This window comes from Oncorhynchus gorbuscha, linkage group LG19 (assembly GCF_021184085.1).
Source record: "Oncorhynchus gorbuscha isolate QuinsamMale2020 ecotype Even-year linkage group LG19, OgorEven_v1.0, whole genome shotgun sequence".
NCBI classification, from domain to species: domain Eukaryota; kingdom Metazoa; phylum Chordata; class Actinopteri; order Salmoniformes; family Salmonidae; genus Oncorhynchus; species Oncorhynchus gorbuscha.
In genome coordinates, this window is record NC_060191.1 from 55742229 (window position 1) to 55756701 (window position 14473).

General features: G+C 42.5%; 1 protein-coding gene across 1 annotated transcript; it reads left to right on the forward strand.

Moving 5' to 3' along the window:
• The first annotated feature begins 203 nt into the window (after positions 1-203).
• On the forward strand, positions 204-5021 carry LOC124006448 (beta-galactosidase-1-like protein 2). Its single transcript, XM_046316470.1, has 7 exons — positions 204-382; positions 478-522; positions 610-705; positions 1283-1388; positions 1619-1711; positions 1996-2077; positions 3183-5021. The coding sequence occupies exons 1-7, from the start codon at positions 351-353 to the stop codon at positions 3227-3229; spliced, it is 501 nt and encodes a 166-aa protein (XP_046172426.1). The 5' UTR covers positions 204-350; the 3' UTR covers positions 3230-5021.
• Positions 5022-14473: the final 9452 nt, after the last annotated feature.

The window sequence follows — 14473 nt, forward strand, 5'->3', positions numbered from 1 at the left end:
AAGACGAGGAGTAGCATGTATGTAGCTTATGCTGAAAGCTTTGTTGATTTATCTAAATTTGTTGGGTGTGTCTTGTATGCTTGTCACAAGAATTATAAATACTTACTTACTCACCTTAGATTGCTATTGTCTAGTTCTTATGACTCCTATCTAGTCTAACTTTCTGGTTTGACCAGAAGTTTGTCTGTCTCTTCCAGCCAACACCCAGAGGTGAGGAGAATGAGCCAGAAAGAGGGTCTGAGGGCCAACTCCTTTCAGTTCACTCTGGAGGGAGAGCCCTTTCACATCATGGGGGGCTCTATCCACTACTTCGCGTCCCCAGAGCCTACTGGGAGGACCGGCTGCTGAAGATGAGGGCCTGTGGGGTCAACACTCTCACCACGTAGGGACACACAGAACACCTCATGTTCTCTTATACCACCACTCACTGCTGCTCAACTATGGAGAGATACTGAGAATGACTGCTTTATCTTTCAGATATGTGCCATGGAACCTTCATGAGCAAAAGAGAGTGGTTTTAAAGTAAGGAAGACGTTTATATGATTTTGTGGTAAATGTTTGATAAAGCTGTTGAGCTTTGTCTCTCTGCTTTTCTCTGTGTCTCTCAAGGGCGTACATCAGCCTAGCAGCAGAGTTGGGGCTCTGGTTTATTCTGCGGGCAGGACCCTACATCTGTGCTGAGTGGGACTTAGGAGGGATGGCCAGGTTAGATGTTCCCAGATTTTAACATTTTAGCCCAGTTTGGTTTCAACTCCCTGTTGGATAGGTCCCCCTATACGACATCTCATCAATTTTTCCTCATCAATTTTTGTGATGCTCTTTTCCAGTGTGGTGTTATTTCCCTCATTGACTAGTCAGTTATTCAATCAGCTAGATTGGTGTTTACAGTCAGGTCTCTGTAAAATAGTTACAGTCCCACATTCCTTAGTAGTGTGGATAAATAGAATTATAGATCTAAAGGGAAAAAACAATATTTCTCACACACAGAGAGAATGAAAACAGTTATTTCCTGAGCTTCCCCCTTCAATGAGAGTCATTTGACTGACTCTGATCATCATCTAAAATTGATTGAGGAAGGGTAATTGATCCAGAAATATCCCAGTATGTACCACTAGGTTAACCCGATTATAGATATTTGGAAATCTATTAAACTCACACGGTTATGAAGCACATTAACAATCAATGCAGTCATTATGCATGAATGCCATCAGTGCAACCTGTATTTAAATGTAACTGCATACATTGTTGATAACATTAGAGTTAAGTATTGCTTTCTTCCTAGTTGGTTGCTGTGTGATCCAGACATGAAGTTGAGAACAACCTACCCAGATTTCACAGAAGCAGTTGACTCCTTTGATCAACTCATTCCAAGAGTTGCACCATATCAGGTAATCTTTTCTCACTTTCTCACTACTCTTCTATTAATTACACTAGGGTTTCCATTTTTCCTGTTAATTTGTGGTGGTTGTTGATTATGGCTATCAAAATACAAAAATATTCTTAAAATGTGAAGCTTGGTGTTTTATCAATCCCAAAGGCTTTGAAAATATATGCTTAACTTATTCAGGAGTCATTTGAAAGCTCTCCTCTTATTTGATTTATTATTTTAAACTTTCAGTTCTCCAAGGGGGGCCCAATTATAGCAGTTCAAGTTGAGAACGAGTATGGCTCTTATGCAAAAGATGTTGAATACATGCCATACATAAAAGAGGTAAGACAGTGCAGTGCATCTGCTTTATTACACACACACACACACACACACACACACACACACACACACACACACACACACACACACACACACACACACACACACACACACACACACACACACACACACACACACACACACACACACACACACACACACACACACACACACACACACACTCTGTTCATCACTTTATCTTGATTTCACTACAACTATTTGCATTTGCAATAGTAGGATATCTACTTGGAAATATGAGCATGATTGAAATGAGATCCTTGTTCTAGATACTATTGTCCAGTGGGATCGAGGAGCTGCTCCTGACCTCAGATAACCAGGATAGGCTGAAGCACGGGGGAGTGAATGGAGGTATTATACTGACTGGACAAACAGACAGACAGCTGCACAAAAGTAGAGCCTCTGGCCCATCTGACACTGCAGTCTCTGCCTGAACTGTAGTTGTTATTCTCCCATAGCACAAGGCCTCTGTCTGTGCCAAGGACAGATGTGTGTGTGTGTGTGTGTGTGTGTGTGTGTGTGTGTGTGTGTGTGTGTGTGTGTGTGTGTGTGTGTGTGTGTGTGTGTGTGTGTGTGTGTGTGTGTGTGTGTGTGTGTGTGTGTGTGTGTGTGTGTGTGTGTCAGGCCGCTAATGTTAAGCTTCATTAGAACTGCTCCTTGATTAGTTCCCTTTCCACTTGAAGCCTAAACACAAAGGAGATCGATGAGATGAGGGAATGTGCTGTTTACCTAGATACAGATTAAACTCGGGAGAAAACAAGGCAAAAATAGGAACTGTTAAAATGCAAAGCTGTTTCCTGAGCATGGAAGTCACTGTAGCATCCCACTGGGCACACACTGGTAGACTCAACGTAGAGGACATAAAGTAATTGCATAAAATACACAAATAAAATACAGCATGACAGTATCCCACTGGGCACAGACGTTAATTCGAACTCTATTCCACATTGATAATTTCAATGAAATGACATTCAACCAACGTGGAATAGACGTCGAATTGAGCCCCGAGGGATTCAAGTATCTTGATGCAATTCAAGTGAGCGAATGTATTGACTTGTGTTCAGACGATCATCTACTGATATTTATCATTAGATTTATCCAGCTCCAGTTTTGTAATTGATCAGTTATTCAGTTTCATCTGACACCTGTAGATAAAACAGAGGATATTAGCTATTTAGTCTTAATCTGTGTAATAAATTGCTTTGAATCACAGTCTTGGGATGCCTATAGTCTGGGCACAATTTTTCAGAAGTTATCTGATCAGCAATCGGAAAGGATTACATGCATAGAAATAGCTATGCATTTAATCCTATCCGATTGCCAAAATCCAATCAGATAATAAAAATAAAAAACTGGGCCCTGATGTTCAAGGAGTAAATACTGTGTCTACAAGGAGTAATATATATTTAGTTGATTTGTACTTCTCTGTTGAACATTCCCCTTCCCATTCTTCTAGCCTCAGAAGTTCAAGATGGTGATGGAGTATTGGTCTGGGTGGTTTGACCTCTGGGGTGACCTTCACCATGTTTTTGCTGCTGAGGGTAAGTCATATTTCCTCAAGCAGTAGGATCTCTTTGCCACACCGCATGAGTCACACTCAATAGATTGGTCACATGGTGCTTAGCATATGGTCAGTTCTCCTTTGTGGTATATTTCTGTCAGAGATTAATATGCTTTCCATGTGTGCTTGTTTCCAAGCCAAGCATCATAAACCAGAGTTGGTCTTTATTCCCCCTAAAATTAGATTCAGATGCACGTAGTCAATTTCAGCTGAACCAAGCTGTCTTTTGTATACTGTCTTATACTGTGTTATGCTTTTGTACTGGCCTTCAGTGTCTACAGGGCTCTCCAACCCTGTTCCCGGTGAGCTACCGTCCTGTAGTTTTCACTCCAACCCTAATCTAGCACACCTGATTCTAATAATTAGTTGGTTGATAATCTGAACCAGGTTAGTTACAACTGGGGTTGGAGCGAAGACATACAGGAAGGTAGCTCTCTAGGAACAGGGTTGGACACCCCTGGTCTAGAACCTTAAAAATAAATAGAAACTGCAAAGCCCCTATTGTTAACCTACATGCACTGTACATGTGTGCAGCTTGTTAGATAAGAGTGACTCAGCCCCTCTCAGAAGGGAACAGTACAGTATGTGAAAGGGCCACTGACTAACCATTTAATACACACACACACACACACCAATCACATAACACTGTAGCCACTGCTAGCTTTGAGATACTGTGGCCATATATTACACATTACATGATGGTGAATCCTTAAAAAAAAGCTTAATTTTCAAGATCCTCTCATTAGACAATGCATCACTGCAGTAAATACTTGACAGTTGTCACACAGCTTGGCACACAGTTGTAGATGTGTATTAATGTCATGAAGATTCTCCAGACTGTCCTTATGTTGAACAACAGCCACTGATAACTCTGGTCCTCAGGCCTGGTTTTGTCCTCCTTTCATTGCCATCAGCATCCATGTCTATCTCGCACACGCAGGATGCTAATCAAGTCGTGCTCTGTCACTCCATGCTTGTTATTCATTATCCCGCTGTCCTTGATTTAAATCAGTAAAGTCAGCTCAATTTGAATGTCTAATTAAACACGTCATTATGTCCTATGACAGGGGTTCCCAAACTTTTTCACTCGGGGGTGGGGGTTTTGAGTTTATTTCCTGAAATTCTACACATTTTGTCATGGGGTGTAAAGAACATTTATCAGTTTTTAACTGAAATATTATTGAAATTCTATACATTTAGTAAAGTATGTGCATTCAAGTGATATTTGAGTGACAAAAACAATTACAACAATATCTATGGGCAAAAAAAGCAACAACAAAAAACATTAGCTTCTTGGGCTAGTTGATCTGGACATTTCTGACAAATTATAAATAGTTCTCTAAGGTATGCAATGACTAACAGGACAAAATAAACTGCTGATGAACTACCCAATTTCGAATTTGCACCTTGTGATTTCTATTAATGACTTTCAAGAGTAAGTTTAAAGACGGACTGAGTTCCTTGAAAAAACACACCCCACAGTTGGGAACCACTGTTCTATGCAATATGTGTAGCTAATCAGTATGGTAAAGGAGGTGATTTTGAATGGGGATCTGGTGGTCCCTTACAATGAGTTATAGTTAAATGTAATAAGGTGTGGCAGGGTTTTAATCCATGTTGCAATTGAACTGAACACTTATCTCCCTCACTAGCTTTAAGCACCAGCTGTTAGAGCAGCTCACACATTACTGCACCTGTACATAGCCCATCTATAATTTAGCCCAAACAACTACCTCTCCCCCAACTGTATTTATTTATTTATTTTGTTCCTTTGCACCCCATTATTTCTATCTCTACCTTACACATTCTTCCACTGCAAATCTACCATTCCAGTGTTTTACTTGTTATATTGTATTTACTTCGCCACCATGGCCTTTTTTTGTTGCCTTTACCTCTCTTATCTCACCTCATTTGCTCACATTGTAAATATACTTACTTTTCAACTGTATTATTGACTGTATGTTTGTTTTACTCCATGTGTAACTCTGTGTTGTTGTATGTGTCGAACTGCTTTGCTTTATCTTGGCCAGGTCGCAAACTTGTTCTCAACTTGCCTACCTGGTTAAATAAAGGTTAAATAAAAATATGGGCAATAGGATGCTTGGAACGAGGTCGGTTGCTTGTCAAATGTTATCATACTTTTTGTTTTACATTGGGCTACCTGCCACAGTTCTTGTATATAGAGGTAGAGTTTATAGCAATGGATATTATACAGCTCTTACTCTGTCTCTATACCCACCAGTAGTGAGTTCTCATTTGTTACCCTCTGTTTGGCAGACATGGTTGCTATTGTGACGGAAATCCTGAAACAGGATGCATCAATCAATCTCTACATGTTCCATAGAGGAACAAATTTTGGCTTCATGAATGGGGCCTTTGCAATTGCCACACCCATGCATAAGTCAATGGTAACAAGCTATGGTACATTCTATTTGCATCTTTATATTACTTGCTGTCCACTTGTTTTATAATCAATGTGTTCGCATAGTTGATCTTGTTATTTCGCTTTATTGAAACATAACTCTGATAAGGACTTTACACCAGCCATTTCCCAAACGTTTTCACTCGGGGGTGGGGGTTTTGAGTTTATTTCCTGAAATTCTACACATTTTGTCATGGGGTGTAAAGAACATTTATCAGTTTTTAACTGAAATATTATTGAAATTCTATACATTTAGTAAAGTATGTGCATTCAAGTGATATTTGAGTGACAAAAAAACAACAACAATATCTATGGGCAAAAAAAGCAACGACAATGTTACAAGCAGGATTACAGTAATATACTGTCACCTTACTGTTAGTAAAGGCCAGTAGATGGTGCTGTCACTCCTCCACCGTGCTTGACCTCAGGCTGCATTTTAACACTCACTGCATAATTAATTCATCAGCTAATTAAATGCATGGGAAATGTAAATGAAAGACGGCATGATGGGTTTTATATCCTCTTTGCAACTGTTGACACTGTAATGACCTTGCTCCTCAGAGGAGAATGCCGTTGATGTCAAACATTAGTAACATTGGCACCTGCTCTTTGACCTTCAAGTTTAACAGTAGTCTCTATTTACATTTTATTTCCTCGACTGCCTCTTGCCTCTATCCAAACTCCTGCAGCCGCATCTGTCAAGATAACCACAAAATATGTCTCCTGCTGGCTTGAGATGTTTGATAGGAGCAGAGAGAAACTCATCGGACACGGGAGGAGGTATCCCCGCCTCTCGCTCCTCGTGCCTCTTGCTGTTCTGATAGTGGCATTATCTTTTCAGATTACGATGCTCCTTTATCTGAGGCAGGGGATTACACCACCAAGTACACTCTTCTGAGGAATGTATTGAGCCACTACCACAGTGATTGTCGCCGTGAGGGGCTCTTCCTTGTATCGTTCTCCAAAGTCAGTTAGTAAGGCCCTATGGGGAACATTGAGTCTGTCTTGCCCAATCAGAGATGAGTATGTGTGAGATTGTTGCTGGGTATGGTGGACCCCCCCCCCCCCTCCATGACTATAGTACAGTAAGAATAGGAGGGGGCATCAGATTAACGGTTTAGGAACATCTCCCACCCATCAAACATACAGTCAGAACAATTTTACACATATCCAGCCTAGGCTCCCGGTAAACTAAGATCTTCAGGGCTATCTTAGCGCGTTTCATCCTTACGTTGTGAAGTATGTAGAACAATGAGCATTGGCCTGGATGAGAGCAAGCACTAAAGCGTAGGAGAGTGTCTATGTTATATTCAGCACCACATATACATTACCTAATACTGTATTTAGATCCTACTTGATATCTGCTGTTTGGCTCTCAGCTCATGAGTCATGCATACCCTGTGTACGTAAGTAGCCTTGCACGAGCCATGGCTTTTGCGGGCAGGAGCCTATGTCCTGTTTCTATAGCATCAGGGACCTGGATGTACAAGTACACCTAATTCTGTATTCAGAACCTACTTGATATCTGCTATTGTTTGGCTCTCATCTCATATGTGTTTTGTGAGGAATGCGTAACCTGTGGTCACAGACTAAAACATTGTCTATAATAATTGTCCATGAATAGAAGGAAAATACTTTCAATTGAATATCTAACACTTGGTTTAATAACAACATTAAATAGTCTTGTTCTTCAAAAAGGACAACAGTCGGAGAAAATCAAACTTTATTTGTCACATGCGCCGAATACAACAAGCGTAGACCTTACCATGAAATGCTTACTTACAAGCCCTTAACCAACACTGCAGTTCAAGAAGAGTTAAAAAAATGTTTACCAAATAAACTAAAGTAAAAAAAAAAAAAAAAAGTAACACAATAATATAACAATAACGAGGCTATATACAGGGGTTACCGGTACCAAGTCAGTGTGCGGGGGTACAGGTGAAGTGGCTATGCATAGATAATAAACAGCGAGGAGCAGCAGTGTACAAAACAAATGGAGGGGGGTGGGGTCAATGTAAAAGTCCGGTTGCCATTTGATTAATTGTTCAGCAGTCGTATGGCTTGGGGGTAGAAGCAATTTAGGAGCCTTTTGGTCCTAGACTTGGCGCTCTGGTACCGCTTGCCGTACGGTAGCAGAGAAAACAGTCTATGACTTGGGTGACTGGGGAATAGATGTTGTCGTGCCTTCTTCACAAGTGTCTTGGTGTGTTTGGGACCATGATAGTTTGATGATGTGGACACCAAGAAACTTAACTCTCTACCTGCTCCACTACAGCCCCGTTGAAGTTATTGTGGGTATGTTCGGCCCGCCTTTTCCTGTAGTCCACGATCAGCTCCTTTGTCTTGCTCACATTGAGGGAGAGGTTGTTGTCCTGGCACCACACTGCCAGGGCTCTGACCTCCTCCCTATGGGTTGTCTCATTGTTGTCGGTGATCAGGCCTACCACTGTTGTCTTTGCAAACTTAATGATAGTATTGAAGTCGTGTTTGGCCACATAGTCATGGATGAACAGGGAGTACAGGAGGGGACTGAGTATACACCCCTGAGGGGCCCCAGTATTGAGGATCAGCATGGCAGACGTGTTGTTTCCTACCCTTACCACCTGGGGGAAGCCTGTCAGGAAGTCCAGGATCAAGTTGCAGAGGGAGGTGTTTAGTCCCAGGGTCCTTAGCTTAGTGATGATCTTCGTGGGCACTATGGTTTTGAACGCTGAGCTGTAGTCACTGAACAGCATTCTCACACTCATTCTAGCACTCATGTCCAGGTGGGAAAGGGCAGTGTGGCGTGAGATTGCGTCATCTGTGGATCTGTTGGGGCGGTATTTGAATTGAAGTGAGTCTAGGACATCCGGGAGGATGCTGTTGATGTGCGCCATGACCAGCATTTCAAAGCACTTAATGGCTACCGACATGAGTGCTACGGGGCGGTAATCATTTAGGCAGGTTACCTTCACTTCCTTGGGCACAGGGACTATGGTGGTCTGCTTGAAACATGTAGGTATTAGACTTGGTCAGGGAGAGGTTGAAAATGTCAGTGAAGACACTTGCCAGTTGGTCAGGGCATGCTTTGAGTACACGTCCTGGTAATCCATCTGCTTTGTGAATGTTGACCTGTTTAAAGGTCGTGCTCACATCGGCTATAGAGAGCGCTATCATACAGTCATCCAGAACAGCTGGTGCTCTCGTGCATGCTTCAGTGTTGCTTGCCTTGAAGCGAGCATAAAAGGCATTTAGCTCATATGGTAGGCTCGCGTCACTGGGCAGCTCGCGTCTGGGTCTCCCTTTGTAGTCCGTAATAGTTTTCAAGCCCTGCCACATCCGACGAGCGTCAGCGCCTGTGTAGTAGGATTCAATCTTAATCCTGTATTGAAGCTTTGCTTGTTTGATGGTTCGTCTGAGGGCATAGTGGGATTTCTTATAAGCATCCGGATTAGTGTCCCGCTTTCATCTCTAGCCTTTAGCTCGATGCATGTATTCCATGGCTTCTGGTTGGGATATGTACGTACGGTCAGTGTGGGGACGACGTCGTCCATGCATTTATTGATGAAGCAGATAACTGAGGTGGTATACTCCTCAATGCCATTGGACGAATCCCGGAACATATTCCAGTCTGTGCTAGCAAAACAGTCCTGTAGTGTAACATCCGCGTCATCTGACCACTTCCATATTGAGGGAGTCACTGGTACTTCCTGCTATTAGTTTTTGCTTTTAAGCAGGAATTAGGAGGCTAGAATTATGGTCAGATTTGCCAAATGGAGAGCGGGGGAGAGCTTTGTATGCATCTCTGTGTATGGAGTAAAGGTGGTCTAGTTTCATTTTTTTCTCTGGTTGCATATTGACATGCTAGTAAAAATTTGGTAAAACTTATTTAAGTTTGCCTGCATTAAAGTATAGATGAGAACTCTCTTGGTAGATAGTGTGGTCTACAGCTTATCATATGGTACACTACCTCAGGTGAGCAATACCTTGAGACTTCTTTAATATTTGACAGAGCAGTGGTTAAAAGCCAAGGTAATACGATTTGATTATGCATGTGGCAGGAAGTCTAAATTGCACAACATTCTTTAAATTGAGCTAAATCTTAATAAATTTTCCCAAAATACCAATCCACTGTAGAATCCAATAACATGAACATTTCAAGTTTATATAACTGCAGCTGAAGATAACTTTGTCAGGCAGCTCACACAATATCAAACAACAGCAAGAGTGTGAAACTACAATTTGCTCCATAAAAATACTCTGCCTGTAAACACAGAATGCCATTTCAGGGCTAGGTGATTTCTGCCACCCATTATCCACTTTTGAACATATTGGGAGGGGAGCACGTTCCAGCAGGAACCCCGAGTGGCTTCAGGTTTCTCAGTTCTTCAACACCTTAAAGAGTGCTGGAGGACATCTCTTAGAAAGCAACAAACAATCACCTCAAACAGTTGGAAAAGGGAGGATGGGTATGATTGTGTGATGTACTACCAGCTGCTGTCAAGCTCAGATGCTTTCCCAGAAATGATCTTAAAAGCAAGGGTTATTTCCTGAGTCACAGATGTTTTCCACTTCTGTATTGATCTAGAGTTGTCATTTGTCACATACCACTTTTATGCAGAGGTCAAAATTATCATATGAAATGATTATGTTGTGACAAAAATAAATTGATGTAATTGTCTTGTAACTGATCATTTATATTGTTACCTAGCAACCGCTCAGTCCAGTTCATTTTCAATATATAGCTAACAGTTAGGGGCTCTATTTTAACAAACCTAACGCAATGATAAATCTAAGGGCAGGCGGTAGCGCTATAGGTTCAGTGGTATTTTTTATATTTTCACTATTACTATTATTGGCGCAGTTGCTGGCGTTGGCGCGAATGGGCTGAGTTTTGATGATTAAATAAGTTGTGTGTGTGTTGAGGCTTTTGCCCATTACTGGCCAATCAGAACGTGCTAAACATGGCGAAATATGTGGTTGCATATCTACGGTATGTTATGTATTACCTTGGAATCAATTCCAATGTTAGTCCGTTATAGTTTGTTAACGGCTTACAGAAACGAAATAACCAAATGTAGACCTATCTTTACTAAATACGTTAACTTGAACCCATTCGCAGTCCACATTGTTCTAAGTAATTGCATGGCTTCAGTAGCATTTACACTGATATAGAGACTAGACCTACTGTACATTGCATTTTGTCTGAGCATGGACATACCAAACATTGTCAATAAGCAAGATTAATTTAATTATTGAATAGGCCTAAAAAGAGAAAAAATAATTTGAATCAAATTCCAAAACAAAACAACAAGTTGTTATCAATAGATACACTTAAAGGCAACATAATGTCTCCCTGTGGGCATATAATATTAAAACAACGCAGACTATGGAGAGTTTTACGCACATCCAAACTTTACACATGAGCTGGATAAAGATCCAATATAAAGAGAAAGCAGGAATGTCCACTCACCGTTAAACTGCCTCCAAATAGGCTTATTATTTACCATTTTACAGATCACATCGCGTTCACACATCTCCAGAAGTTGCATAGCATGCGCGCTACGGACGCTGTAACCATACAACCAGGAAGGTGAATCATTCTAATAAGATTGTTTGTTTGTTTTTCGTAACATTTTATTACAAAGAATCTTTTTTATTTTAACAACAATAAATAAATACATGTAAAATGAATTAATATCATAAAATCAGCAGGATAAAAAGACACTCATTGCTGTTGAACCAGCAGTTATAGTAGTCCTAAGACAGGGTTTGGGTTTTGTGCTTACTGTATGAAACGGAAATCAAACAATTGTTACATGTTACAGATAAGTTCTAAATAGGAGTTTCACCGGTATTTACCTGACGTTCTCATATCTCGTTTCCCGATGGGCATGAAAAGTAGCCTACGTGGAGGGGGTTTTACGCATATCCATAACGGGACCTACATGGCTAAAATAATGTGGTCCTGTCTATAATGCATAGACAAAAAGGGAATGGCAGCTCAGTGTTTTACTCCTCTCAAACTTTATATTTTAATAATGCTTTTGTGATTAAGATTTTTTCCAAGTGGTCTCAGGAGCCAAACCCTTTATCGAAAGTTGACAACTTCGCGATTGCATTGGGCAGGGGGGCAAAAGCCTTAACTGAGAAGAGGGGAAGCTATGCTTGGTTTTTACCGAAATTAAATTAAATAGCCAAAAAGCATTCGTTTTTATGTTTCTAAATACTGTACGAAGTATACAGGCACCATAAGCACATTCGACTACTCTTGTTCCATGCGCATAAAGGCAGTGTGCGTCACAGGCTGCGTTCCACTGTCAATTCATGCCATAACCATCTGCATTACCACTAAAATCTGCTTTAGGTTGATCGTAAATATCCCTACCAGCGGTGCCTAAAATTAGCACTTTTTTCATGTTTTAAGGACACGTCTAAATTATTTCCACCCCTCCCTTCTGAGTGCTAGCTTGCTTGATATAACAGGGGTAAATTGCGATTCTAAGGGACTGTGACTGACAAGGGCCCTACAAAATGATTAGAACAATATTAAATTGTTAACCTATTATAATTAATATAATATTTAATATTTTATTTTACATCAAGAGAGCCTCTGTATTGGTCCATAGTGAAATAGGCTACTTTTGCGCCTGAACGTTAGTTACTGAATATCTTCACAAAAAAATGTGTTTTCAGCTGACATTTAATCAATGCAGGCAAACTTTTAGCAAGCTATTCAAACTAAATCAATTGTCCCTGCCCCTACCGGGTGCCAACAGATGCAGCTTCAGCCTCACCAGCCCTGTCTCCCCATCCCCATACCTCTGAACCAGCCCTGTCTCCCCATCCCCATACCCCTGAACCAGCCCTGTCTCCCCATCCCCATAACCCTGAACCAGCAGTGTCTCCCCATCCCCATACCCCTGAACCAGCAGTGTCTCCCCATCCCCATACCCCTGAACCAGCCCTGTCTCCCTATCCCCATACCCCTGAACCAGCCCTGTCTCCCCATCCCCATACCCCTGAACCAGCCCTGTCTCCCCATCCCCATCCCCAAACCCCTAAACCAGCCCTGTCTCCCCATCCCCATACCCCTGAACCAGCCCTGTCTCCCCATCCCCAAACCCCTGAACCAGCCCTGCCTCCCCATCCCCATACCCCTGAACCAGCCCTGTCTCCCTATCCCCATACCCCCGAACCAGCCCTGTCTCCCCATCCCCATACCCCTGAACCAGCCCTGTCTCCCCATCCCCATCCACATAACCCTGAACCAGCAGTGTCTCCCCATCCCCATACCCCTGAACCAGCCCTGTCTCCCCATCCCCATCCCCATACCCCTGAACCAGCCCTGTCTCCCTATCCCCATACCCCCAGCCCTGTTTCCCCATGAACCAGCCCTGTCTCCCCATCCCCATACCCCTGAACCAGCCCTGTTTCCAGCCCTGTCTCCCCCATCCCCCCCTGAACCAGCCCTGTCTCCCCATCCCCTGAACCAGCCCTGTCTCCCCATCCCCAAACCCCTGAACCAGCCCTGTCTCCCCATCCCCATAACCCCCTGAACCAGCCCTGTCTCCCCATCCCCATAACCCTGAACCAGCCCTGTCTCCCCATCCCCAAACCCCCTGAACCAGCCCTGTCTCCCCATCCCCATACCCCTGAACCAGCCCTGTCTCCCCATCCCCATACCCCTGAACCAGCCCTGTCTCCCCATCCACATACCCCTGAACCAGCCCTACTCCCAACTGAAGGAGGTGAGCAGCATTGTGTTGAATGACATGTCAGTTTGCATAATTGCAGGTACTGCAATGCGTTGAGGACAGGAATGTGATTATTCAGTCAGGAAAAATCTCACTTGAGACACAGAGACATCCAATATCAGAGCCTTAAAGGAAGAGATGCAGGCTCTTAGAGATGGATGGGAGTCTCTCCTGTCTGAGGCAACACTGATTGCTACGCAAATGGATGTTCCACCTCAATTTAGCAAGGAACACAGCCGCCAGAGGAAAAGGAAGAGATTCCATGATGAGACCTCTCAAGAGGAGACCGCTCAGGACAGTGCAGCAACGTTTTTTCAGAACAGTGTTTTTTACTGCTATAGACAACATAAGTGACTTGGGCACTAGGTTCCACACCACTTCAAAAATTGTTGAGGTATTTTCTGTTCTGAAAGTTGGGGAGATTAGTGAGGATAAAGTCCCTTCTGTGTGCCAACCACTGATCATTAATTATTCCAGAGACCTTACACCTGAGTTTCATAATGAAGTAAGACACCTGAACACTGTATATGCTGCCACTTTCCCCCCTAACTTGTCCCCTCTTGGTCTCCTGAATGCAATTTGTAAGATGCAAAGCATTTTTGGAAAAGTGTGCATTGCTTTACGTATATTTTGCACACTGCCTGTGACTGGTGGTGAGAGAGCTTTCAGTAAGCTTAAACTGAAACTATTTTAGGTCCACTATGTCCCAGGACAGGCTTTGCAGTCTTGCCATGCTGTCCATTGAAAGTTATTTAGCTAGAAAGCTGGACTTCAAAGTCTTGATCAGTGACTTTGCTAGCAAGAAGGATTGGCACTGGGCTCTTGGTGAGTAAGGCTGAGCAAGGACCAGTGATAACTGTTAAATGGCATGGCTATGGGTATTGTATCACTACACACATGATGCCTACAGGCTGAGAACAAGACTGAGAACAAGATAGATCTCAATGTAATGGCTCGATTGCCATATAAATGGTTGTGCACAATCAATACCCCTTGTGGAAGAAACCTATTGATTTGGTGATCACTTG